Here is a 25255-nt window from a genome sequence, read left to right on the forward strand (position 1 = left end):
TCACCTGCCCTCCCAGCACAGTGCAACTGAGGTGCCTCCCCACAAGCTGGAGGCTCCAGGGGGTGAGGTCATGGCAAAGGACAGAACCCCTCCTTTCCCACTTCTGCTCTTGTCAAGGGGGTTTACTGTTTGAGGTCTCCTTATCTGGCTGGGCCAGCGACTCGCTGAGGGCTCTGTGAGGAACAGGGCCAGCCCTGGGCTAGCTTGCAGCGGGCAGAAGGCATGGGCCAGGGGGCTATCTAACCAGAACCAGCCAGCCCTCCCATTCTCAGCCACACTCCAGTCTCCCAAGGGTTGTTTCTTGGCCCACCTCTGTAATTCCCCCACCCCCAGACAGGCAACAGAAGATGCAGGATTCACCCAGGGCTGAAGGGCAGTGGGTGATGGGGTGCAGACTTCTCAAAGCAATAATTGCTGGGGGACAGGAAAGATGGACTGGAAGAAGCCAGTGAGGCCTGCTGGCAGGAAAGGGGCAGGGGTCAGAAGACCTTGAGTTGGGAGGCAGGCTTCTGCTCTGCCCCATTTGCCCACCCCCAGGTAGGTGGGCCCCGGCATACCCATGCCCGCTTCCAGTGCTTCATCATCTGGCCGTGCTCACCAACCACAGTCCTCCAAGCCGAGAGCTCTCTGGTCCACTGCTCCTGGTGGGTCGCCTCTGGAAGACAGACCGGGGCTTGGGGTCAGGCATTACTGGTCTGCAGCCCCCTGAATGTCCCCATCCAGCCTTCTCCCTCACTTCATATGTGAAAGCACTGAGAGGTAGAGTTGGGGGGGTCTCAGGTTGCAGCTCACGCAGGTCAGTATTGGAGGCACAATTGCGTCCCAGCCCATCGCGCCGGGGCGAGTCAGGGCACAGCAGAGCTCTAGGGCATCCACCAGGGCCAGCTGGGTGGGCCCTGGGAACAGCATTTCCACAGTCAGCACCCACTCCCTTCTCCAGGTCAAGAGCCACGGCCCCCTACCCACTCTGGCACCTGTCCCTCGCATCCTGGGCATTTTCTGAGTTAGAGGGGCTGACTTCCCATGCCCCATGGGGTGCAGCAGAGAACCAGGGGTCTTGTGGGGTGGGCAGAGTCCTACTGCCTCTTTCCGGGAAGGTCGAGACCAGTTACTGAGGCTCAGGAAGCAGAACTCGGCCCTCCCCAGGGCTCGGGGCATCTCGGTGTCAGAAGGAGGCTTCACTGTGGGGAAATAGGCCACTCACTACTCAGGCTCTCCACGTTCTACACGTCTGTCTGGTCTTGGAATTTGGAAACATCTTTGTTCTTTGTAAACACAAAATTGGAAATACATCATTTCTTTAGATTACAGCTTCATGGGAATTCTCTTACTTTAGTAATGGGTTCCAGGAACCTGAGCCTTTCAGCCATGAAGCAGAAGCAGTAAGTGGAGCCAGTCTGATGCTAGGCACCCTGAGTGCCAGGGCCGGGGGTAGAAGTATCCAGTGAGGACATTCAGTGATTGTGATCTTCAGAGTGGCCTTGCGGACCCCTTTTGTATTCCTTCTCCTCTAATTCTGACACGTGGGAATAGACGGGTTGGGGAGCTCCAGATCAATAGAAAATCATTTTATTTTAAACCCATAAAGCTCCAACACTGCCAGCACCTTTGAAAAACACTGTGTATGTGGGGGAGTGAGTGAGATCATCTTCAGATAATATGGAGTTGTTTTAATCGTGATGATATATTTTTGAACACCGCCCCCCCCCCCCCAACTTTTGCACATAGTTTCTGTAGAGTAACTCGGGTACGAGATTGCCTGTGTTTAAAGTCAGGTCCTGCTCCTTACTGGCTGGAGTGCTGTGTGACCTCGGGTAAGTCACTTAACCTCTCTGGGCTTTCATTTCCTCATCTGTAAACTAGGCAATAATAGTACTGACCTCATCAGATAACTGAAGTAGATGAAGTAAAACGTTAACAGGCTTCAAATTATGCCTACTGTTTAGTTGGTTTATTTTTTATCACACAGCCATTTGCTGACAGCAGTGTTCACCTGGCTTGTGTATAAGACTTCACAATTGTAAGCACATTTACATAATTATTCCAGTACATTCTGACAGCAACCCTATGGAATGGGCAGGGCATTTTACAGAGTTTTAAAAATTGAGGCTCTGGGTCAGAGCAACTATTTGCAGTTACTTTGCTGTGTCCTCAATCCTAACTAAAATGATAACAGGGAACCCTTTAACCAATATATGTATGTATACGTATATATGTGTCTGTGTGTGTGTATATATACATATATACATAAGCTGTTTAAATAGGATGGAGAGGAGAGGAAACAGCAAAAATTTGGAAGTTGAAAAGCAGATGGACAAGTGAAAGCTGGTTTAGCAGTCCCAAGAAAGCTGAATCCTAAGCTAGCAGTAGGGAAAACCAAGAAGCAACCTCATGGGAACTCCAAGTTGGGGTATTGTAGCAGCAGATAGCTCTGGCAGAAGCAGGGATGTTAAAATATAGATTGCTTGAAAGATTGTTAAGTGGCTGAGCACCTGGTTCCCCAGATCCCTTCTCTGTTTCCTGTGCAGCCGGGGGATTGCCCTCCTCTCCTCCAGGAAGGACTAGAGAGCTGTTTCAGAGAGGGTGGGACAAGGGTCTGAGCTGGGTACCACCAAGGGCAGGAGTCCCACGCTGGAAGCTGACAGTTTGGTGAACATGTTAAATGCTGAGGGCCTAGCCCAAAGCTTGGTCCCCAAAAAGCCCAACCTTAACCCTGTCAGGTCTTGCTAGTCTGAGTGTGGTCTCTGCATACATGCAGCACTGACTCCTGGGAGCCTGTGCAAATGCTGGTGCTCAGGCCCCACCCCACTTACCGAGCCAGATCCTGCATTTTAGTAGGCTCCCCCAGGGGACTGGAATACACAAAGCCTAGGAGAGCTGAGCTACACCAGTTTCTTCTCAGAATTTAGTGCATATAAAAATCACCTGCAGAGCTGTTTGAAATGCAGATCCATCCCCAGGATTTCTGACTGGCGGAGTCTTGAGGTAGGACCTGAAGTGGGCAGTTCTCATGAGCTCCCAGGTGGTACTGATGCCATCAGTCCCTAGACCATACCTTGGGTGGCAAGAACCTAGACATCAGGGATGGTTCAGTGACCCTGACCAGCCAGAAAAGGTCACAGACAGTCCCTTCCCCTCCCATGGCTCAGAGCTTCCAGGCACACTTGTAACACCCCTCTCTCAAATACAAGCAGACTACCAAGGATCCCCAGACATCTGAGAGAAATGACTAACATGAAGGACAGACAAAACAGAAAAGTAACTTGGAAGAAGAAAACTTAAGGGGAAGAAATCTTAACATTTTCAGAGAGGGGTGAGAAGAAGCTACACCTATGAAACAATGCAATTAAAAAATGTCCAGAGAATAAAAACAGAAAATCTGGGAATAAAAGTATAAACGAAAAACTCAAAAGAAGGTTTAGCAAATAAAGCTGAGAACAGCTAACAGTGAGTAGAATAAAAGTAGAGAGGATGGAAGGTGCGATGGAAAACAAGATCAGCTCAACTAGTCGCATATCTGGAAGAAGAGTTCAAGAAAGAGAACTGAAAGGGGAGGGAGGACATCAAATCATCAAGAAGACTTCCCAGAGTTGAGCAAGGGCTTCCACATTAGGGGCCCCAGCCAAGGCATGAAAACGAGGGAGAAACACAAAGTTTCAGTGCTCAATAAAACAGCAGATGGTACAAGCGTCCACAGAAAAAGTCAGGTCATGTGCAAAGTATTAGGAGCCAGGACACACGGGAGCACCATCTGTAGATGTTGGAGGATGATAATTTTCAGTCTAAAATTGTATACCCAGGCCAGTTATCTTTAAGTGTGAGCATTGAAAAATGATGCATAGGGTCTCAAAATAGTTACTTCCCACACACCATTTCTGAGGCATGCCAGGAGTCTGAGGCATGCCAGGAGACAGGCACCAAAAATTGAAGGAGTCAAGAAGGGGACGTGGGAAAAGGAAACTGGATTCAGCAGGAGAGAAGGAGAATTCCCCCGTCTCAAGGGGAAGCAGTCCCTGGATGGTGATTTGGTTGTGGTGCAGAGGGCTGAGGCTCCAGGAAGCTTAGGGACAGAACACCTGAGAGGTCTCATTTAGTAAGAACTTTAGATGCCTGCAGAGCCTTGAATGAATAACAAGGAACCAAGCAAATGAAAACGGGTGCAATTATTAACTAGGTGGAAAACAAAAAGAGTGTAAAAGGAAATTAGAGAAGACCTTGGCTCAGCTGTCATAATAATGTAAACTAGATAATGATCTAACCCAAACTGATACTGGGGAGATGAGAGAGACGAAGCATATGTGTGTGTGTGTGAGGGAGAGATGGAGAGTAAAAAAGCTAAATCTTCACCTTTTTTGTGGAAAGCCAATAGGGAATCCTAAAACTGAAGTGTCACCAGATAAGCATGTTTTTTAGAGATACAAGGATTGAAATGTTGGGGAGAGAAGTCATCTAAAGGAGCTGCAGGGGCGGTCCCCACTCACCATGCCTTGTCACAGTGACCCGCACTTTGGAGGTCTTGTTCCCTGCCGAGGAGAGAACAGAGCAGCGATACTCAGAGCTTTCCGGGATGGCATCTCGCAGCCAGCTGAGCACGTGGGCCCTGCCATCGGACAGCGCATGGGTCTGCATGGGGACACACGTCTTCAGCACTCGCCCGTTCTTCTCCCAGACAAAACGAACATCCGCAGGACCTGGGGGACACACGGGCCAGTTCCACCTCTGTGTTCCCCAAACCCCCATTAGGACCCACAAGACCTGCCCATGGGGTGGGGGGATGTTCCCCAGATTAGGGGGGCCCCCTCTTTTGTCCCAGTTAGACCTCAGGGACTTAAGGGCAGGTTTCAATTAAGCTGCCGGGTCCTCCCCATGGGCTGGGACCCAAGAGGCCTGGGTGGTGGTTTTCACACTGGGGTTCCAGGCAGCCAGCGGGAGAAGAGGGCCACGGCCACAGCACCAGACACCTCTTCTCAAACAGCACCTGTATGGCCTGCATCCCCCAGAACACACAGGCAGTTGTTGATCTGGGGCTCCCCCCTTTCTCTCCAATCTGTGCACCCCTCAGCCCCCTCCCCCATATTTAAAAACACAGGACAGCCCCACACTTCGATCTCCTTTACACCACAGGTTGGAGAAAGGACTGGGATGGGTTCAGATAGCTGGGGGAGGCACCTTCCGCTGAGCAACCTGCAGCCCTCGGGCAGGTCTCTGGCAAGCAGCAGGCACGGAGCCTGCAGATCTCCTGCCCTCCTCGCCCTGCCTCCTGGGGCCTGGAAATCATTCTTGAGGTGTGGGTCCCAGGCTAACAGGCCGATGACAGACCCCTCTCCAGGGGTGTGCAGACCCCCACCTGAGCATCTGGGCCTCCCCCATAGGACAGGATGATGGAGATGCTAAAGCAGGGGCTGGGGGGCACATGCAACCCTTTTGTGGGCATCCCCTTTGCCGTGCCCCTCTGACTTCCCTGGGTGGACCTGCCCCAAAGATGGGGCTGCTCAAACCACTCTGGAAGTGACTTTAGTGACAGATCAAAGAAAAATCATTACTTGATCGTAACATCTCATGAGATTCAGTTTCGTTTTTTAATTAGACACTACATAGATGCCCATCAACTTGGAAATGACTAAATAAAATGTGGGATCATAGAGTACGTTACACAGTTAAAAGGAAGAGGTTTGATCAATCCATCTATGCACTGCCTACCTACGTCTCTGTGGCCAGAGTTCAAAAACACTAAGCAGGGAGAACAAGTTACACAGTAATAGGGTAAGACTCCTGTACAATAAAACAACATTGTCCCTGGCTGTAGGAGTGTGTGTGCACATGCACATGTTTGAAAAGATCTGGAAGGACCCCCACTCACCTTGCTTTGGAGGGGGTGAGGTGATCGAGAGTGAAGGTGGTGCCAGAGGGAGCTTTCCATTTTTCTGTCACCTTCTGATTAGATTTTTAAAACACTATTTTGAAATAATTTCAAACTTACAAGACAGTTGCAAAAATAATACAAAACTCAGACAAAAAACTCCAGCCTACCCCCCCACCACACACACACACACACGACTTTTAGTATTTTGCCACATTTGCTGTAACATTCTGTTCATCCATCATCCATCCATATGTCTGTCTACTGGTCCATCTGTCTGTTCACCTGTCAGATTGGATTTTTAAATAGATTTCTAGTTTTAAAACAATTTTTGTGATGGATTTTCCCAGCATGATCGACTCCTCACTTTCCCAAATTTGGCACTTATTTGCCTTTGTCCACTTTCCTCATCAACCATCTGTCACCATTCAGGATGAAAGAACTTTTCCCGAGGGCTTGACTAAGTTCAGAGCCTCTCGCTGGCCTGTTCTAGAAGTAAATCCCAGGAGGATGGTGGGTACATGCAGAGAAGGTCATTTAAGTCCTGCTGCTGTTAGTGAGAAGACATTGGAAAATGTCCAATAAGGGGGTTTTGTAAGTTAGGTGACAGCCTTTCATTAGGGATCACATTTAAGAATATTTAGTAACATGGGAAAACATGAATATTACACCAAATGATGTGTGGCTACATACAACGCGTGTGTGTATGTACACAATTGTATACATGCAGAAAAAAGCCCTAATGATGGTTGTGAGGCTGGTGGTAGCTAGCACCTGGTGGTGAAATTTTGAGGGATTTTGCCTGTTGCCTTTATACTTTCCTAGATTTTCCAAATTCACGATGACAACTATTGCATCTATATTCAAAAAAAATTATTTTAACAGAAAAAAATGTACCCTAGACTCTGAAGGAAATTCCGAAAGGCGTTCCAGATATGTTTTGCACAGCAGTCCTGAAGGGACAGCTTGGAAAATAGCCTGGCCTCATGGAAAAGCCCTCACGGGTTTGTTTAGTTGATTTTTGCGCAAGATTTTTTTTTTTATCGTATCACTATAATTTTTCTCATCTCGTGTGTGTTTTGAACTCTAGCCACATATACACATGCAATTTCCTTCCTTTTAACTATGGAACTGTAATGCCACATTTTATCTAGTCATTCACTGGGTGACAGCTATTTTGGTTGAATCTGATTTTAAAAAACAATTCTCAACAGTTAAATTATGATCAAGTGATGAGAGACTTTTCTTTGAACTGACACTAAAGTCATTTCTAACAGAGCAAAGTCTTTTTATTTCCTAGCACTGCCCAGTAGAGCGCCTTGCATAGAATTAACCCAGAGGACTGGAGTCCCCGAAATGGCCTGCAGGAGCTTCTGGAACATTCTCCTGCCCAAGCCCTTGGGACAAAGTGTCTGGGTGGTCTGATCATCACCCCAAACCACGTGGACAGGGACTTTCAGGAGCAAAATGCCCAGAAAACCCACAGCTCATTTACCACAAAACTGTATGAAAAGCTTCCAGCTCCTGACATGAGGATGTTCTTATCCATCATTAAATACCATTGAAATATGCATTTGATCATAATAAAACATTAAAAATGTTAAAGAAGTACTTACGTTCCACTTACTCTTTTAAAAACTATCCATCTCATTCTGCATGCAGAGGAGAGTAAAGAGAGAGGGAAGGTGAGTTAAACCGGTCACCAGAACTGGGCAGTATGGGAACCTGGGTGACAGGCACAGGCTACCCCACAGGTGCATGCACAGGAACATTCTGGAACATTTTCCTTCTCCCACCTCCCAGCTGGGGCCTCTGGAAACGTCACACCTTCCTGGCCAACTCCAAGTCTTGATATTTTCACCTTGTCATTTGACCTGGTCACCTCAAGTAAAGGGCTGGCCGGGATGTAAACCACAATCCCCCTAAGCTTGGCCTCTAGGTGGGGTGGGAGGTGGGGGGTGTGCAGGAATCTCCGACGGTCGCTGTGACACTGAGCGGTCACCGACCAGGATAGCGCATGGCAGCTCCTCCCAACATCCTCTTGTAACTCTCAAAGGAGGGAAACTGCCTCCTCCTGGCTGGGAAAGGATCTGGGTTGATGCCCCAACAAAGGCAACCGAGCCCTGCCCTGCCTATTCTCCACACTCCCCGAAACGTGACAAGGGGCAGGCACATCCCCCTTTACTCGAGCCTCCACTCATTAGCCTTGGGAAGACTCAGGGCCTCCCCAGCTCTGCTCCCACTGTGTCCACACACACAATCGACTGCACCATCTAAGATGCCCAACCAGTGCCATGGTCACAGGCCAGGAAGCTGAAGTCAGGTTTTAGGAAGAGTTTAGGAGCACGATGTAGAAAAGCACATGGAATTGATTCCACCAGAACCTGTTTCCTCCCCAGCAGTGACTTCTTTGCTGCTCCTGAAGGAGGCCAAACCATCCCTAGGAGATGGGAGAATCCCAAGTCGGAGAGGAAATGTTATGAGATCAACCAGCGTGTGCCCTCCCAGGTTCCCCACCTGATGGCTGGCACAGGAGCCCGGGCCTTTCTGCACAGCTTTATGCAGAAAACTATTTACTTGGAGGGAGTCCCTGGACATGGGGCCCACTCTGACCTCTGGATCTGCTGCCACGGGGCTAGTTTGACTTCATGCTCATGCCTGTGTTGGGCATCGGGTGATTCCACCACAGCACCTGGGAGCACCCCAATGAGGACCATCCTCTGGGACCCACCTGGACTCCAGGCGGCTGGGGCTCTCCCGGCTGGTCCCTGCCAGTGCCTGTGACCCGAGGTTCAACTCTACACAGTTCCCCAGCCTCCTAGAAGAAACTGCTCTGCCCACCTGGCCCCTGCCCACTCCCCGGGTGGGGGCTTCTTCACAGCCGCCCCCTCCCACCACATTGGCTCATCCTGCCCTGGTTTGGGTCCTTGGCCCCTCCTCTCCCCAGACTCTGCCCTGCAGAGGACAAGGATAAGGACAGTACAGCTGGGGGTGAGCCCAGAGGCCCTCCTCAAGGCAAGTTCAACTCTATCCTGTGTCCTTTGTACAAAGGCCCAGAGCAGCCACCACAGGCCAGGGCCTCCCGAGTTGGGAATGGAGAGCTGTAGTGGAGTGAGACCCCCATAACCTGTCGGGCTGAATTATGTCCACCTAAAAAGTCACGGGCAAGCCGTAACCCCCGGTCCTGTGAATGTGACCTTACTGGAAACGGCCAGTACGGATGGAATTAAATTGAGGTCCCAGTGGAGCAGGGTCGACCCTTAATCCAAGACAATGGTGCCTTAAGAAGGGGAGAGGGGACCTGGACAGATCTGGGGAGCAGAGCATGGGAAAACGGGGGGCAGATGCCTCTACCATCCAAGGAACGCCCAGGACTGTCAGCAAACCCTGAAGCTAGAAGAGGCCATGAAGGACTCCTCCCTGCAGATTTCAGACGTCCAGCCTCAGGATGGGGAGGGAATAAATTTCTGTTGTTTTAAGCCACCCAGTTTGCGGTGCTTTGTCACAGCAGCCTGCAGAGGCTCATGCAGCACCCCCCAGTAAGTTCGACAACTTCTTCCCTGGTTTCTCGATCTCCCACCCCCTGGTTGTATCCCATTGACTGGCGTCCATCCTCAGTTGCTTCACCAGGGTGAGAGCTGGCCAGCCTTGGGGACAGTAGGACTCTCATCATCTTATCCAGAAACTTTACTTCTTGCAACTTTAGCCTAAACCTCCCCAGCTCTGCCAGCAGCCGCATCGCCCTGGTCAATGGCATGCTCCAACTTCCCGTGTGCTGCTGCTGACCAACGTCCCACCTCATTCAGTGCTTGGAGATGTTTGTGCAGAGCTCACCCGGGATCCCCGTACAGCGTCACTGTGTGCCTTCCGTGGGGAGCACCAGAGCCCATGGACAACCCCAGGGCCCGAGGCTGACAGCAGGGCCGGCCTTCCCCAGCCATCCTGGCTCCTTGTTATCTGCAAACCCCCAAACCAGGCCCTTCTTCACAGCCTTGGTGATGGACGTTCATACAAGAGGCACCTCACTGAGTTAGAATCTCCTGAGACGTCCAGGCGCAGGGCACGAGAGGTCAGATGCTGGAATTGAGCAAACGCTTCTGGGAGGAGACAAATGGAAGACTTCAGTGGAGGGAATCACCCTCAACAAGGCTTCCTTAGAAGGTCCCCAACCCAGTGCCAGGAGATCCCTGGGGATGAAAAGCAGGTCGTTGGGGGCTCTCGTGACCCTGGGTGACCCAAGTCCATCCCACAATACCTCCCTGACATTCTGGGCTCCTCTGAATGTGGGAAGGTTAATGCAGATACTGGGCAGCCGCGACCCCAACATCATGGACAAGCAGACAATAAAAGACCCCGAGCCAGAGACCAGGCTCAGCGCCCACCCTGGAATCTTCAGGGGCCAAAGGGGCCATGTGACAATTACCCGTGTGGGAAAGGGTCAGAAACAGAGAGAGGCTGGGAAGGGCTAGACGATTGTCAGATGCCAGAAATAGGGAAATTAAGGGATCGAGGGAGAGGAGGTAGCTCAGGTCATGCCTCCAAAAAACCTGCACGTTTTCTTGATGTGGCTCTGGCTCTCCTTCAGGGGAAAACACAGGCTGAAGAGGTACAGACAGGAATGGGGCAGGTGGGCAATGAGAAGCTCAAATTCCTCCCATTTGGGTTTCTGCAAAGGCCTGCGGGAGAGTCCGCGGGCAGGCTAGGTGCTGGGGCTCAGGCAGGAGGTTGACAAAGGCACAGCTCCCTGAGGCTGGGCTCCGCTGGGAGTGGAGAATCTGCAGAAAGGCCTGGCAGGTGCCACTGTCCTTCCTCCCAGCAAGGAGGCCCTGGAGGTGCCACTGGCTCAGGGTTCCCACACCACAGACCAGTGGCCGCCCCGGGTGGAGCAGGGCAGGTGGCAGAAGCTTCTCCCTGCTCAGGCCCCAGGTAGGGACAGCCCGAGACCCGGGTACTCGAGGTAGGCAGCTGCTGCAGAGCTCTGGGCAGGCCACACACACAGGACCCCTCTTTGTGCCCCAAAGAGGCTCCTGGCAGGGCCTGGGTCCCAGCCCAGGGCTGTGGGGGCACGAGGGAGGAAGATGATGGTGCATGAGCTTCACGGGGATGAGAAAATCCACCTCTTATTGCAAACGACTGAGAAAACCAGCCCTTCCCCTCTGAGGACAGCTGCATCCAGGGGAACCGACAGGTGGTGGTACCCTGCCACCCACAGAGAGCGGGTTTCAGTGCCCACTGGCCCGCGCCGGGGCCGGTTGCTCGGCTGGCTTAAGCCACCTCCGTTCCTCTGCAGCCCAGAAGCCGGTTAGTGAAATCACCACCCACGGCACACACGTCCCTTCAGCCAGGACAGCCACTGAATTTCACAGGCCAGAACGGCTGCCAGTCGCACACCTGGAACATACAGCATTTTCCTAATAGACACACATTTGCTCGAAATCATAACCAGAGGCCTTCAGGATATTTCAGGGTGGGGGGGAGGGAGAAAATGGGCAAAAATTACCATGAAATGCTGAAAGGGTGTCAGGTGGGCCCCAAACCATATCCTTTGTTAGAAACTTTGCCCTTTCATATTGACATCCTAAGGGCCCCACCGAGGGATGTCAGCCCAGCGTGGCCGCCTCTCCCAACCCCTGGCTGTCTGCACAGGCAGCTCTTCTGGAAACTTCTTCCTTCACTGCACACCTGGATCCCTGAAGCTCACAATTATGTGAAAAGTCACTACTATCAAAATTGCTTAATGCCTTAATAGTATTCTCCAACAGGGGAGTCATGGCATCTATTAGCTTCCTTCCTGAAGGATGGAATAAACAGCCTCAACTTCTGGGACAGTTCTTACTGAGGACAAGACTTTGCATGCTTTACAAAGATTTTGCATGAACTTTTTTTTTTTTTTCGACTCCCGGGTGAAATGGCCACTGCTTTAGTTTTGCAGCTGCTAACACAAATACCATCCAACAGGTTGGCTTAACAGTAGGAATGTAGGGGCTCGTGGTTTTGAGGCTGGGAGAAGTCCAAAACTGGGGTGTCAGCCAGGCCATGCTTGCTCCCCAAAGAAGCAAAAGTGGCACTCTGAGCTGGCTGCCGGCCATCCCTGGTCCTGGGCTTTTCTGTCATGTGGCGATGTCCTCTTCTTTCTCTTCTGGGTTCCACGACCAGCCAGCTGTTAGCTTCTTCCATGGCTTCTCCTTTCGTGTGTGATCTCCTCTTCTTATAAGGACTTCAGCCCTATTGGATGAAGGCCCAGCCTCCTTCAGTTTGGGCACACCTTAACTATTGACATCTTCAGGGTCATCTTTACAAACAGGTTCACACCCATAGGGCCAGAAGTAGGCGCCTGAACCTGCCTTTTGTGGGGGACACAATTCAACCCCCAAACCCACTGTGACTGAATATCCAGATTCAGAAAATGAAAACCTTTAAAGGGTTCACTGGGGTTAAGCTTTAAACAGCTAATGCCTTCCCCCAGACACACCCTGTTGGTCAGACATGAAAATGGGATTAAACGTGCCTTTAGCTTTTCCAGAGTGCAGTTGTTCAAGAGGCAAAACCCCAAATGATGTGATTTTCTATTATTACTATTATTATTATTTGTGTGGCTGATCCATCTTATCAGAAAGGTGACACAGCCTGCCACATCTCTGCCGCTGGATGTTGTAACAAAGAACGGGGGGAGGCACTGTGCATGTGTTTTCGAGCTTGGTGGGGACCGGCAGGGGGACAGACGTGAAGCTCCCATCCAGTGGATGGCACTCCTGGGCACAGAGGGCATTTCCAGATGCCAAATGACAGGGGGGCTCTGTTGTAAAGCTGCTTGAGATTATTGCAAACAGCAGAAAAAAGGGGGAGATACAGGGTCTGGCAAAATGGCCTTCTGTGATGTGCTAAGGCCTTGGAATGCTCCAACCAGAAGTTCTCACGATTCTTTCTAGAAATTGCAGACTGTCAGAGTCAGCTACCCCCTCAGCCCCATCAAGGCTCACCTTGGCCTTGCAGAAGAGCCCAAGATGAGGCAAAAGCTCCTCAAATCAGCCCCAGCACACACAGACAGTCACATGGGAGCTGAATGGGGGCTCAGTGACGGGACCCCCCCATCCCTTCACCCAAGACCCTCTCTCTGAGCTGCCTCCGGGGGTGGAGGGAGATGGGGCGAGGGGTTTCTTCTGCTTGCCGCTCTCTGACCCTGGCAGTTTAAAGGGTCTGGTTTCTGCCACTTCCAGTTAAAAAATAAAAAGCCATCCCATATCTGAATCTCCAAGTGTGATCCATAAAATGGAATAATATCATCATTAGCCTTAAAAATAGCATAGGTCTAAATTTGACATTAAAATCGTCATGACTTAGGATAACGTCAGGGCCCAGAGTTATAGAAAGATCCCGTTTTTTGTTTTAAAAATTGTGTAACAATGTAGCTTATGAAGGGTGACAATGTGATTGGGAAAGCCATGTGGATCACACTCCCCTTTGTCCAGTGTGTGGATGGATGAGTAGAAAAACGGGGGCAAAAAAAAAAAAAAGCACCCAGTGATCTTTTTTACTTTAATTGTTCTTTTTCACTTTAATTTTTATTCTTATTACTTTTGTATATGTGGTAATGAAAATGTTCAAAAATTAATTTTGGTGATGGATGCACAACTACATGGTGGTACTGTGAACAACTGATTGTACGCTTTGTATGAGTGTATGGTATGTGAATATATCTCAATAAAAATGAATTATTAAAAAAATTGGTATATTTCTCTGTGTGCATATATATATACACATGCATATATACATATACAATTTGTATTTGCATGTATTTGTATATGCACCTATAGAGGTACGCGTAATTATTAATCTATATATCTAGCCGTCCATATTTACATATACCTAAATAAAGCTAGGTATCATTATATCCAGGTGGCAGGATTTTTTTTTTTTTTTTCTTTTCTTTTTTGCCTCTCTGCATGAGTCTAATTTTCCCACAAGGAGCACAGACTCATTATTTCAGAAAACTTGAACATTACCACCCACAAACCTCATTTCCCTGCTCAGGACATCGTTTCTCTATTTGCCAGTGTTTTCCTAACTCCGTGACGTGCGCACAGCTCTTTAGGACAGACGGCAGCAGGCAGCTTGGGGAACCGCTGCAGGTCGCAGGTTTCAGCCCTGCTTTTAAACCCCAAACAAAACCCGTACACACTTGCACACATGCCCCGAGTCTGCTGGGAAAATCAGGAAATGGAGAGAAGAGGGCGAGCTGGGAAGCCCTTCAGAGTCACCAAGCTCGGAGGTAGCGCCCCCCCATACAAAGCCGGGCTGAGGTGGGTCCCACTGGAGCCCACCCTGAAACCACGTGTCGGGGTCTTCCAGGAGGCAAGTGGCCAGCGGGCTCAGACACCTCTGTTCACTTCTAATCCTCACTCAGAAATCTCTCCAGGGAAGGGAGGCAGTGAGGGGAGAGCTGTCTTCCTGGATGCTCAGGGGAGGCTGGGCAAGGCCTTGGCTCTGGGGGACAAGCTCTAGGAATGACCCCAACTTCAGGGTGCAGCTGCGTGACCCAAAACAACCCAGTCTCACTGCGTTTTGCACAGCCGCTACCACCTGTCTATGAGACCACAGCTCCAAACATCCCCTCATGCAGAAACACTTTTCTCCTGGTGCCAGGCATCAGTGGGCAGCGCTGAATGGCATAATTTCATTCCCATGAACCTCTGGACTGTTTTTCTAGAACGCACGCCCTGTCAAGTAGTTTAATCAAGCCCCACTGCGCAGTGTCACATGTGCCCAAGACCCCTTGGTGACAGGCAGAGAGGAGCTGCCTGGGAAGGGGAGATATTTTCAGCCAGCGAGGGAGAAGACAGACACTGTTTCATAAAAGTGACCGAAGGCTTGAAAGTGGACATGGTTTTAGTTACGCGGAGGAAGGGCTGGGCCACAGGCGCTGCTATGTAAAACACAGAATATACCAGAACCCTGGCGTTGAAATAAAAGCTACCCCAGCATAAGGAACCACTGTCAGCTCATGGGCTAGGTTTATGGAGCCTAAATCAGAGATGGCAGAGGGAGGCCGGGTCTGCTGGATGCTGGAGCTAAATGTCCCCAGGAAGCGGGGCTGGGCCGGGGCTGTGATGGCCGGCTGTTTGTGCCACCTATCCGGGCCTCAGAGAGAAGGGACCACTCTTACTTGCTTGTTTTCCTTCCGAGCATACTGGGCCGGTTTCCAGGGCGGATGTAATGGCCTGCCTCCAAGGAGGGGCGAGTTCCCGAGAGCCAAACCTCAGGGGGAGTCTCTGTGGGGCCGTTCCCTGAGCTCTTGTTAGCTGAGTGAGGTTCAGGATCAGGGAGAGAGGAGGGCAAGAAGGGAGAAACCTCGTGGAAGGCCTGGGAGAGGTGGGGATGCTGAATAGGGCCCATGAAGCCATGTCTAGTAAAATGCCCTTTTCTAATGCACGGTGAAACAGGGTCTGCCTCTGAGGTGCCACAAAGCACCTGTTGGCCTCTGGGAGGTGCGGGCAGGCCCCCCACCCCCAACCCCAACTGGACTCTAGGACAAGACAAACAGCAAAGGTGCCCAGTGTCCTTGATGCAGTGCTTATGGGGAAGGACCAGCTGTGTGTGTGTGCACATGTGTGTATGTGTATTATGTGTGTACATGTATATGTGTGTGTGCCTGTGTCTATACGTGCATCTATGTATGTGGATATGTGTGTGCATATGTATGTACATGTCGAGGTGTATATGAGTATGTGTGCTTGTGTATATGTGACTGGTATGTGTACATGTGTATGTGTGAGTGCCTGTGTGCATGTGTGTATATTTCATATGTGCATGTGTGCATGTACTGTGCATGTGTTATGCATGTATGTTTTTTCAAATCCATCATAGTCAATACTATCAAAAAATATAATAAAAATGAATTTGCTAGAAGAAAATACTGTTACAAAAACCAAAGACACTCAAAATCGAAGCCCAATGACAACTAACTGACAGGCATTCGGGCTGTCAGATGATGCTCCGGAAGCTCCCACATAGCTGTTGTGGACAACTCAGCACAGGTGGGCCACACCTGGAGTGTGTGGTGCTCTAAGTTCAGGTGTGGTGGGGCTCTAAGTTCCTGCCTGGACTCTCCTATCTCCAGCTGGACAGCAGGGACACGTAGGCAGGTGGGCCAGCACTGCCACAGTGCCGGGTCTGGCCCACCCCAGCCCTCCTTGTCCTCCACTGAGGTAGGGCTACTCACGGCCATCCTCATGCCAGCCTGACCCTTCGAGAGTTCGTCCAGGCAGTGGTCCTGCTTGGTGGCGACCCCAGGCCCTTCTGAGGCCACCCCACCCTGCGGTCCTTTTGCCTTAGTAGGGAAAGGACATTCCTACCCACAGTGCTGCCTGGGAGGGAGAGCAGATTTGCAGCCCAGAGGGTCCCGGGAGTCTCAGAGACAAGGCCCTAACTCATGCACTAGGTACTCTAGTGGCTTTTCTCATTGAATCTACTAACCCCATGAGGGGCGATCACTGGATAACCCCTACCTCACAGATGAGAGCTCTGGGCAGTAAGTGGGGGATCCGCACACAGGCAGCCCCTCTCATGAGCGGGCTCCTTGAGCAACCACACTGTTGCTGGCACAAGGCCGTGGTCTGCTCACCCGCAGGCCCACTCTCTGACTTCTTGGGTAAATGGCAATGCCTTCACACCATACTGCCAGGCCCCATGCTCTGTATGATGTCCCCTGGGAAACACCAGCCCTTTCAACTTTCCTGGGCACCAAAACAGCTTGCCCAGTGGCCTCCCCTGCCACCCACAGCTGGCCCTGTCCACCCTCCTCATCCACAGCAGCGGGACTCCACAGCTCCCCACACCAGAGCTCCCATCCCCTAGTGTCCCTCCGTGTCCTGCTCACTCCTCTGCTCTTGACCCTTGCCACTGGGCATTTTCATCTTCTGTGGACCTGCTCTGGTTTGCATCTGGGGAGGGTTTTGTCCTTGGAGGTGCTTCTGTCTCCCCCAGAGTGCACCTTAGCCTGCCCTCCCCAACCGCACCAGACCTCCTTGAGGGCAGAGCCCAGGTCAACACCTTCTTATCACCTGCCATCCACGGAGCTGGGCCGAGAGCACCTTGGCCCAGAGGTTTCCAGGGAGATGCCCTGAGCCAGTGGCCGAGGCAAGATCTCAACATCTGACCTTCCAGCGCCTTTCTCAAGAAGCTGCCAGACTGAGGACACATGCTGCCAAAATAAAGTCGACTGGCAAAGCTGTGGGCACCAGACAGTGGGGCAGGGAGATGCCACAAGGGCGGCCGATGTGCTTCCTGTGGTCCCACCTACTGGCAAAATTGGAGGAGTCCCAAATACCCCACCAAGGACTTGGAAAGGAGTAAGGATTGTGCATGCAATCACCTGGCAGGAGGGAGGACCAACACAGGGCAGAAAGTGTGCTAAAAAACAATCTAAAAGGAAAACTTAGAAGGGAAAAGCAAAAATGGGTTCAGAACTTAGGCTGAGGATGGCTGGCTGGTCTTCATCCCATTGAGTCTCTGTGCCTGGGTTCTTGCTGGCTCTAGATCCGGGGGTCAGCCCTGGCCCCAGAAAGGACCTGCGCTCAAGAGGCAGAAAGACAGACACGGACACGGACATCACAGTGCCACCACAGCTGGGGACCCTGGGCAAGCCACTTAAAATCTCTCTTGCTTTAAGAGGGTGTCTTAGTCTGCCAGGCTGCTATGACAAATAACACACAATGGGTCGCCTTCAACAACAGGAATGTATTGGCTCACAGTGTTAAGGCTAAGTGAGGTCCAAAACCTTGACAGTGGCAAGGATTCCTTTCTTCCCAAAGACTGTGGCATCCTGGTGCTGGCTGTGGGCGATCCTCAGGGTTTGTTTGTGCCCTCATCACATGGCGAGGTCCTCTCCTTTCTCTGCCGGGTCCCCTCTGATTTCCGCTGCTCCCTGTGGCCTTCCCTGGTGATGGCTTCCGGTTTCTTCTCTTTATAAGGACTCCGGTGGTCTGCATTAAGGCCCACCCTGCTCCAACTGGCCAAGTCTTAATTAAAAATATAGCTATTGCGGGGCAAGTATGATATTTAAATGAGAGTATGTTTCACAAGGTCCTCTCCCAGAGCCCAGCACTCAGCAGGAGCTCCATGTACAGGCTGGTGGCTGTTTTAAACATGGCATTCCCTCTAAGCAGGGCAGAGGGTTGTCAAATGAGTGGGGTCTACATTCCCCCATCGAATCTGGGCTCAGTGACTCTTTGGCTGATAGATTCTATCACAGCAGAAGTGACGTGCCAATTTTCAGGCCCAGGCCTTAAAAAAAAAAATGGTAGCTTTGATGTCCTATCTCTTGGGATGCATACTCTTGGAACACAGTGTATTAGCGTTCTCCAGAGAAACAGAAACGACAGGATGAAGACAGACAGACAGACACACACACACACACACACACACACGTATGTAAATACTAGATTTATTGTCAAAATTGACTCACACAATCACGGATATTGGCAAGTTTGAGCTCTGCAGGGAAGCTCTCTCATTGCTGAGAGCAATCTCCTTTGTTGATTGTAGATGCAATCAGCCATAGACACAATCAACTGACTATAAAGGCAAATTAATCTACAAAACACCTTCCCAGTAACAATCAGGCCACAGCTTGCTTTGACCAAACCACCGTGACACCAAAACCTAGCCAAGTTGACACATGAACCTAAGCACACCCAGCCTCCATGCTCTGAAGAAGCCCAAGCAGCCTCGCAGACAACCCCGCATGGAGAGCAACTGGTTCCCTCCAAGGAACTGAGCTCCTGGCCAACAGCCGGCGCTAACTTACCACCCATGCGCATGCGCCACCTTGGAAGCAAACCCCCAGCCCCATTTAAGACACCCAGCTGACTTGTGGAGCAGAATCAAGCAACCCTCTATGAGCCCTAACCAAACAAGATTTCTGAGAAAAAGAAATGGCTATTGCTACATTATGCCATTAAGTTTTGTGGTTTGTTGGAGAGCAAGAGATGACTATCATCTATTTTGACTCCAACCCCATTTCCCGGCCTCCACTCACATCTAAAGATTACAGAAGCCCTCCGTGCCTCCTCTCTGCCTCTGTGGCACCCCAACTTCACAACCCTCATCCCTTAGGATGAAGGATCCTAAAATAAGATGCCTAATGACATCAAGAAGCCCCATAAGTCCTCTTGGCCCAGCACTCAGAGCTTTCATCACCCACTTCCCTGGCCATTCTTCCTTCCTGCAGCTGCCCCACAGGCCCGAGGAGCCACCACACCTGTCATCCTGTCCTCTCTCTGGGAATGCCCACTCCCATCTTTTTCAACAGTCACTCCCCTCCCCAACTCCAGTTTCACTTTTTGCCAGCCAAGCCTGTCACTCTGAGCAGGACCAGTGTAGTGTCCATATCACACACCCCAAGTAGTACAGCATGCGGACGTGGAGAAGTGCAGGAGTCTCACAACTGGTCCCGCAGCCAGAGCCTCAGGTCTGAAGCCCACCCACAGGCCCCCATCCTCTGAGCATCCCCAGCCTCCATTCTGGGAGATGGACTTCAATTAACAGCTACCCCTCGGGGTGTGGGAAACCCAACAGGATGATGCAGTCACAGCCTCATAAATTCCATGGCCTGCAGACGTGAGAATGATTTCCACACTTTTGGAGCAGACAGAAGGCAAACCCCTCCCGAATGGCAGATCTTCTAGAAGCACCACTGAGAGCTCAGCAGGTGCTTGGTAGGCACGTGAATGTTTCTAGAACCTTCCCAGGAGTTCCAGAAGGTGTGCTTCAGAGGTCAAATGAGGACACCCTTCTCCTCTACAAAACACTGAGGATCCCTTGACCAACTCCACGTCTTTTGCCAACATTTCAATGCCTCCATTTTCCCAGACCACAGGAATAGCACAAGAAACCTGGCTAGAACAGTTTTATTCCTCTAAGTAGAGGACTGAAAAAACAGGCAATCTGAAGACAGGGTCAAGATAGCCCCGGGAGGCCCGTGGAACTAAAGCTTTTTGTGTATGTTCTTTCTTCAAATCTCAGATGCTAAAAACACTTTGCAGGGCCTCTAATTAGAGAGCCTCAAAACCACTTAGGACAACTTCTATGATTACAGCCATTTTAGGAAAGAGAAAAACCCAAGCCAAGGACCCAAACCAGCCCAGCCCAGCCCCAGGGAGAGCAGTGTACACTGGCCAGCCCTCAGGTGGCTGGAAGGGGAGAACAGAAGGAACTTCACGGAGAAATTCAGATGGGCTCTGTGCTGGTTTGGATCTATTATGTCCCCAGAAAAGCCATATTCTTTAATGCAAACTTGGGGGGGGGGCAGACCTATTAGTCTGTTGATCAGGGTGAAAACATTTGATTAAATTATTTCCATGGAGGTATGGACCCTTGTGGAGAGCCGTCTCCCGGGACGGGCATAGCGCATGCGCTGTAAACCTGCTCCAAAGTCCCCCCGCCCATCGAGTGGTGCCAAGATGGCGCCCACATCCTGCTTCCGGCTTCTGATGTATGTAACCACCCGCTGTATTCACCAATCATGCTTGTGTGCGTGGCGTTAGCCCATTGGATACACGCAAGGTTTATAAGAAAGTTCCCGGGCAAAGCTCGGGGAGACAGCCCACAAGGAGCCGTACCTGACGGCCGCATCGAGGTTGTTCTCCCCCGAGGTGTCTCGCCCCGGGTGGAACCTGTAAAGATGATGATTGCCTAGTCCCATTAAAAGTTTATCTGCTTTACCACCGCGAGTCCTGAGTGATCACAAGTGCTCCGGGTAAGACGTTGTCCGCACCCTCTCTCCCCTTATCTCTCTGGTCCCCATCGCCGGCCGACCGAGGACTCGAGGCGGGGCGGGGAAAGCGCCGGACAGACCCTGCCCATTCAGGGTGGGGCTTGATTAGTTCACTGGAGTATTTGACACAGACACTGATGCTTAGAGATGCTTGGAGACATTTGGAGATGCTAGCCCAGAGACATTTTGGAGAAAGCCGTTTTGAAACCAGAACCCTGGAGCAACGGATCAGCAGACGCCAGCCATGTGCCTTCCCAGAAAACAAAGGTTTTTCTGGATGCCATCAGCCATTCTTCAGTGAAGGCATCCTCTTATTGATGCTTTAATTTGGACATTTTCAAGGCCTTCGGACTGTAAATTTGTAACCTAATGAACCCCCTTTAAAAAAGCCAATCCATTTCTGGTATCTTGCATAACAGCAGCTTTAGCAAAACCGAACAGGCCCCAAGTCTCACCTGAAGTTACACTTTCAGTCTCCCTGAACCCTAAGCCTTAAACCATAACAGCTAGTCTTTGCCTTGGGGGAAAGTGCCAAAGGCAGCAGGCCCAGAAAACTGAAAATGGGATAATATATCTCTTCTAGAAAAGTCTCCCCAGGCTTCTAAGAAACACTCTCCGCAATTTGAATGTGGCTCCAGGAAGCCTTAGGTCTGCCCACCCCAAGCCAACCACCCAGTACCACTGGGGTTCCTTAGAAGAACCTGTCCTGGGGAAATTTAGAACTCATGGGCCCCAAGCCCAGAGGGAGCTACGGGGATTTGGGGTTCACTGCATGACGGCCTGCCCTGATCTGACCCACCGTGGAAAAGATGTCAGCCAGCTCTTCCCCGTCTGCGAGGGACCATGACACACCAAGCTCCTTAAGCAAAAGGCGTGACCCCACCAGGGGGGCGTCACAGCCCTGACATGTCACGGCCTCAACGGAACAAGGGGGATGGGAACAGAACGGTCCCAGATAGGGGAAAACATTCTGGAGAGCAAACAATGAAACCATGAGGGGAGTCAGGGTGGGGCCAAAGGAAAGGACTGGAGCCTCAGTTACCCACCCAATCAATCCAGTCTGAGCACGTAAAAAGGGTCAGGGCCCAGTTTCTAGTCTCCAGAAACTCTGCCTGCTTCCTCTGTGCTCGCGGAAAGCTCAGCTGTGCCAAGGGCTCCTCTCGTCTCCCAGCTCCTCACCCACCCTTTATACACCACTGCTTTCTAAGGGGGCTGGAAGACTGCAAACTACGTCTCCCTGATCCTTTGCCATCAGCCTTCCATTAGGCGCTACCTGGCAGGCTCTGGCAGGAGGCTGGAAAGCAGAGGGAAGGAGGAATCGTTTCTCCGGCTCCTAGTGTCACCTCCTGCAGTGGCAGCGAAGATGGCCGCAGCCGGCCAGGGGAGGCAGCAGGTTTCTGCATGAGCAACTCCATCCCAGCAGCCACTGTCTCCACGGCTCAGCAAGTACAGGCCCCCAAGGGCCACGTTTTACCTTTCGCTCCTGTCCTCCAGGTGGTAGTGCCTTCCTGCAGTGATTCAGTTTGGGATAGGCTAATCCCAGAAAAACATGTTCTTAAATCTAATCCATTCCTGTGGTTGTGAACTCACTGTAACTAGGACCTTTTGATGAGGCCACTTTTGTTAAGGTGTGGCCACCTCAATCAGGATGGGTCTTAATCCTATTTCTGGAGTCCTTTATAAGAGAATGGAAGTCAGACAGTCAAAAAGAGAGAAAGCAATAGGGAGCAAGAAGCTGAAATGCAATGGAACCCAGAAGAGAATGGAGAGGCCAGAAGAGGACAACATGTGCCAAGCCAAAGACCAAGAATTGCTGGCAGCCAGCCCCAAAACACCACAGTCTTCCAAGAGAAAGTTGGCCTTGATGATGCCTTGATTTGGACTTTTCCCAGTCCCAAACCAGGAGCAAATAAATTCCCATTGTTTAACCCAAACCATTTCATGGTATTTGCTTGAGCAGCCTAGGAAACAAAAACACTTACTTTCCTGTTTATGCTCTCCTCACCCTTTCAACAGCTTTGCAAACAATTCCCTCCCGTGAATTCCGTATTATTTGAAATACCTGGGTAGTTTCTGTTTCGACACAACAGCAAACTGTTTCCCCAAGCACCAAGTTTCCCCACCCTCCCTCAATTCCAGGGACATGTGTATGAACACAGGATTGGACACACACACACACACACACCTTGTGTAACAGGCAACATACACCTGAGACCTTCAAATTTAAAAACGTTAACAGCTCCTGACTGCATAAGCCTGACTATATCAGCCAGCAGGACAGCCCAGGGCCTCAAAAGGTCCTCTTAGCCCCCCGCCAAGCCTTCCCAGTTTTCCCAGCAGATGAGAAGATTCCTAAGGACTCAGCTGACAAGGCCCGCTTATTCCTAAGGTGACAAAGGACTCAGCTGCAGCTGCAGAACACAGGCTACTCGGGGAGGCCACAAAGCCGCTCGCTGGCCCTGGCTGCCCCCGAGTGAAACATCTGGATGACATGTACCATCCCAGTGTCAAAACTACCAGAGGGGACCAAGCAGCTGCACTGGGACCCCTCAAATCACCCATCAAAGACACCTCTCCCCAGAGCTCCAGGCTCAGGGGCAACTTGTGTCACTGCCCTGGCCCGGGCAGGGCCTCTCAGCTGCGAACAGACATGCTAAACCTACAGCAGGCACACAGGCCACAAAAAGACACTTGGAGCTTATTTAAAAGGGAAATGGGCAGCAGCTTAAGACTCTCATTAGCTTTACATAGTTTGCTTAAAATATCAAAAAAAAAAAAAAAAAAAAAAAAAAAACTGGATTTGTTTTTCCTCCTTAATAATTTTGTTCTTCTCCCCAGCCGCCACTCCAGGCATGGAATGTGTTGCTTCTTTTATGTCTATATCTACTGATTAATTTGAAGACCACACACAGGGCTGCTGAGGCACTCCTGATGCCTGGAAGACTTTGAAACTTTTCTTGGCCATTCTACCATCTTTTAAGAGCACATGTCCCATCTGAATCATATGCAAGGTCAAGCAAATATTTATGTCAATAGGGACTACACTAGACTCTCTCTTTTCTGCTTTTAAACATCACAAAGCAAGCTGTTAATTAAAAAAAAATTCCCATTTTGGAAGCTCCAAAGTTAATTTTTTAAAAATTTCCAAACACCACATATACCAACCTCCAAATAGTCAGCAGAAATCTAAGTAATCCTCCAGACCAGGTGTCAGCAAACCATGACCCACAGGCCAAATCTGGCTGGCTGCCGGTTCTGGTAAATCATGGTTTATCTGAATACGGCCACATCCGTTCATCACGTGTCCTCCATGGCTTTCACGTGACAGCGGCAGCATCAAGGGCTGCAGCAGGGACTTCACAGTATGGCCCACAAAGCTAAAAATATTCACTCTCTGGCCCTTTATGGAAAGGTTTGTCAACTCCTGCTATACACTAGGAACAGCTTTGGACTGACTGTTGATAACTGGATAAGCAGAAAATGCTCAATATAATTCTTTAGCTGGAAAATCCTTAGTATAGTCTTCAATAGCCAATAGAAAAAAAAAAAAAAACTTTTAACATCACTTCACTCAAGCAGCCTTGAGTTATTCTGACCATTAAAAAGCCCTTGTTAAAATAACTTGCTGTTGCTCTAATCTCAACAACAAAAAAACTTGCTATCTGCTCCCAGGAACTTTCCCTGCATGGCCCACAAGGGAAACCGCCATATAGTCTGATAAGAACTAGCTTTTTCAAAAACAAGCCTGACTGAGGGGAGGACTTTAAGATAACAAGAGATGCTGACCAAACAGCTTTCTCTCCTTTTTTTTTTCCCCTTCTGCTCTCTTCTGGATCCTGGCCATTGCTGTCTTCTCACTCTGAACTGGACTTGAAAGGTTTTTCTTTCCTCCAGTTCCTTGTTGATGCACCTTCAATAAACTCACCTTCTCACCAAAGCAAAGAGACTTGTTTCTCTGATACGGGATCAGGCGGACCTGACTATTTAAGACCATGTTTTCTAACGGTAACACTGTGGACAGCTTTGCTTGGGATTGCAACCCCACAGAAGCACAGACTGGCTTTGCCAGAGGGATGCAGACTTGGATCCAAAGGCAATGGATGGGTGAAAGCAGAGCGAGTGGAGGTGTGTAGTGATCACCAAAACCACCCTGCCACCCCCAGCACAGCCACACTCAGCTTTGGACCCCGGTGCCAAGGCATGGCCTCCTCCAGGCCCTGGGTGAGGAGACGAGACAGACGAGGGCCCAGCTGGCGAGAGATGCCCCCTACTCACCTGCAGCCTGGCAGAAGAGATGGAAGGTCCCCTGGGCGAGCACATGCTGGGCCTGGTCACTCAGGAAGGGTGGCAGCAAGGTGACTGCTGTGGCTGCAGAGCCTGAGCCCGGGGCCGGCCAGGGGCCTCGGGGAGGAGGAGCTGAATCGGGGCCCCGACAGGACAGGGAAGAGGAGCCAGGAGGAGGGGGTGGCAGAGGAGCCGAGGCTGCGAGACAAGAGAAGACAGAAAAGAAAGAGGGTGCTGAGGAAAAGCCATCAGGAACGAGTCACGGGCCGCAGAAGGTGAGAGATGGTGAGATGGACACACAGGTGACAGGAAAAGGAAGTGACTCCAGGGTCTGCCCC

General features: G+C 50.7%; 1 protein-coding gene across 3 annotated transcripts in view; it reads right to left on the reverse strand.

The window, feature by feature from the left end:
• The window catches only part of SEMA4D (semaphorin 4D), a 174070-nt gene that overhangs the window by 1760 nt on the left and 147055 nt on the right, over nucleotides 1–25255 (reverse strand). Inside the window, exons 17-20 of one of the 3 annotated variants that reach the window (XR_005219085.1) lie at nucleotides 24909–25115; nucleotides 4482–4691; nucleotides 2926–3055; nucleotides 558–655 (exon numbers count right to left, since the gene is read on the reverse strand). Coding sequence is in view for 2 of the 3 variants with exons in the window: in XM_037850982.1 (XP_037706910.1) it covers nucleotides 558–655; nucleotides 4482–4691; nucleotides 24909–25115 (515 nt within the window). In the remaining variant the exon portion in view is untranslated. Of the gene's footprint in view, nucleotides 1–557; nucleotides 656–2925; nucleotides 3056–4481; nucleotides 4692–24908; nucleotides 25116–25255 lie in introns of those variants that run through there. The other 2 variants (XM_037850983.1, XM_037850982.1) reach the window with 2 other exon arrangements.

This window comes from Choloepus didactylus, chromosome 10, assembly GCF_015220235.1.
Source record: "Choloepus didactylus isolate mChoDid1 chromosome 10, mChoDid1.pri, whole genome shotgun sequence".
NCBI classification, from domain to species: domain Eukaryota; kingdom Metazoa; phylum Chordata; class Mammalia; order Pilosa; family Megalonychidae; genus Choloepus; species Choloepus didactylus.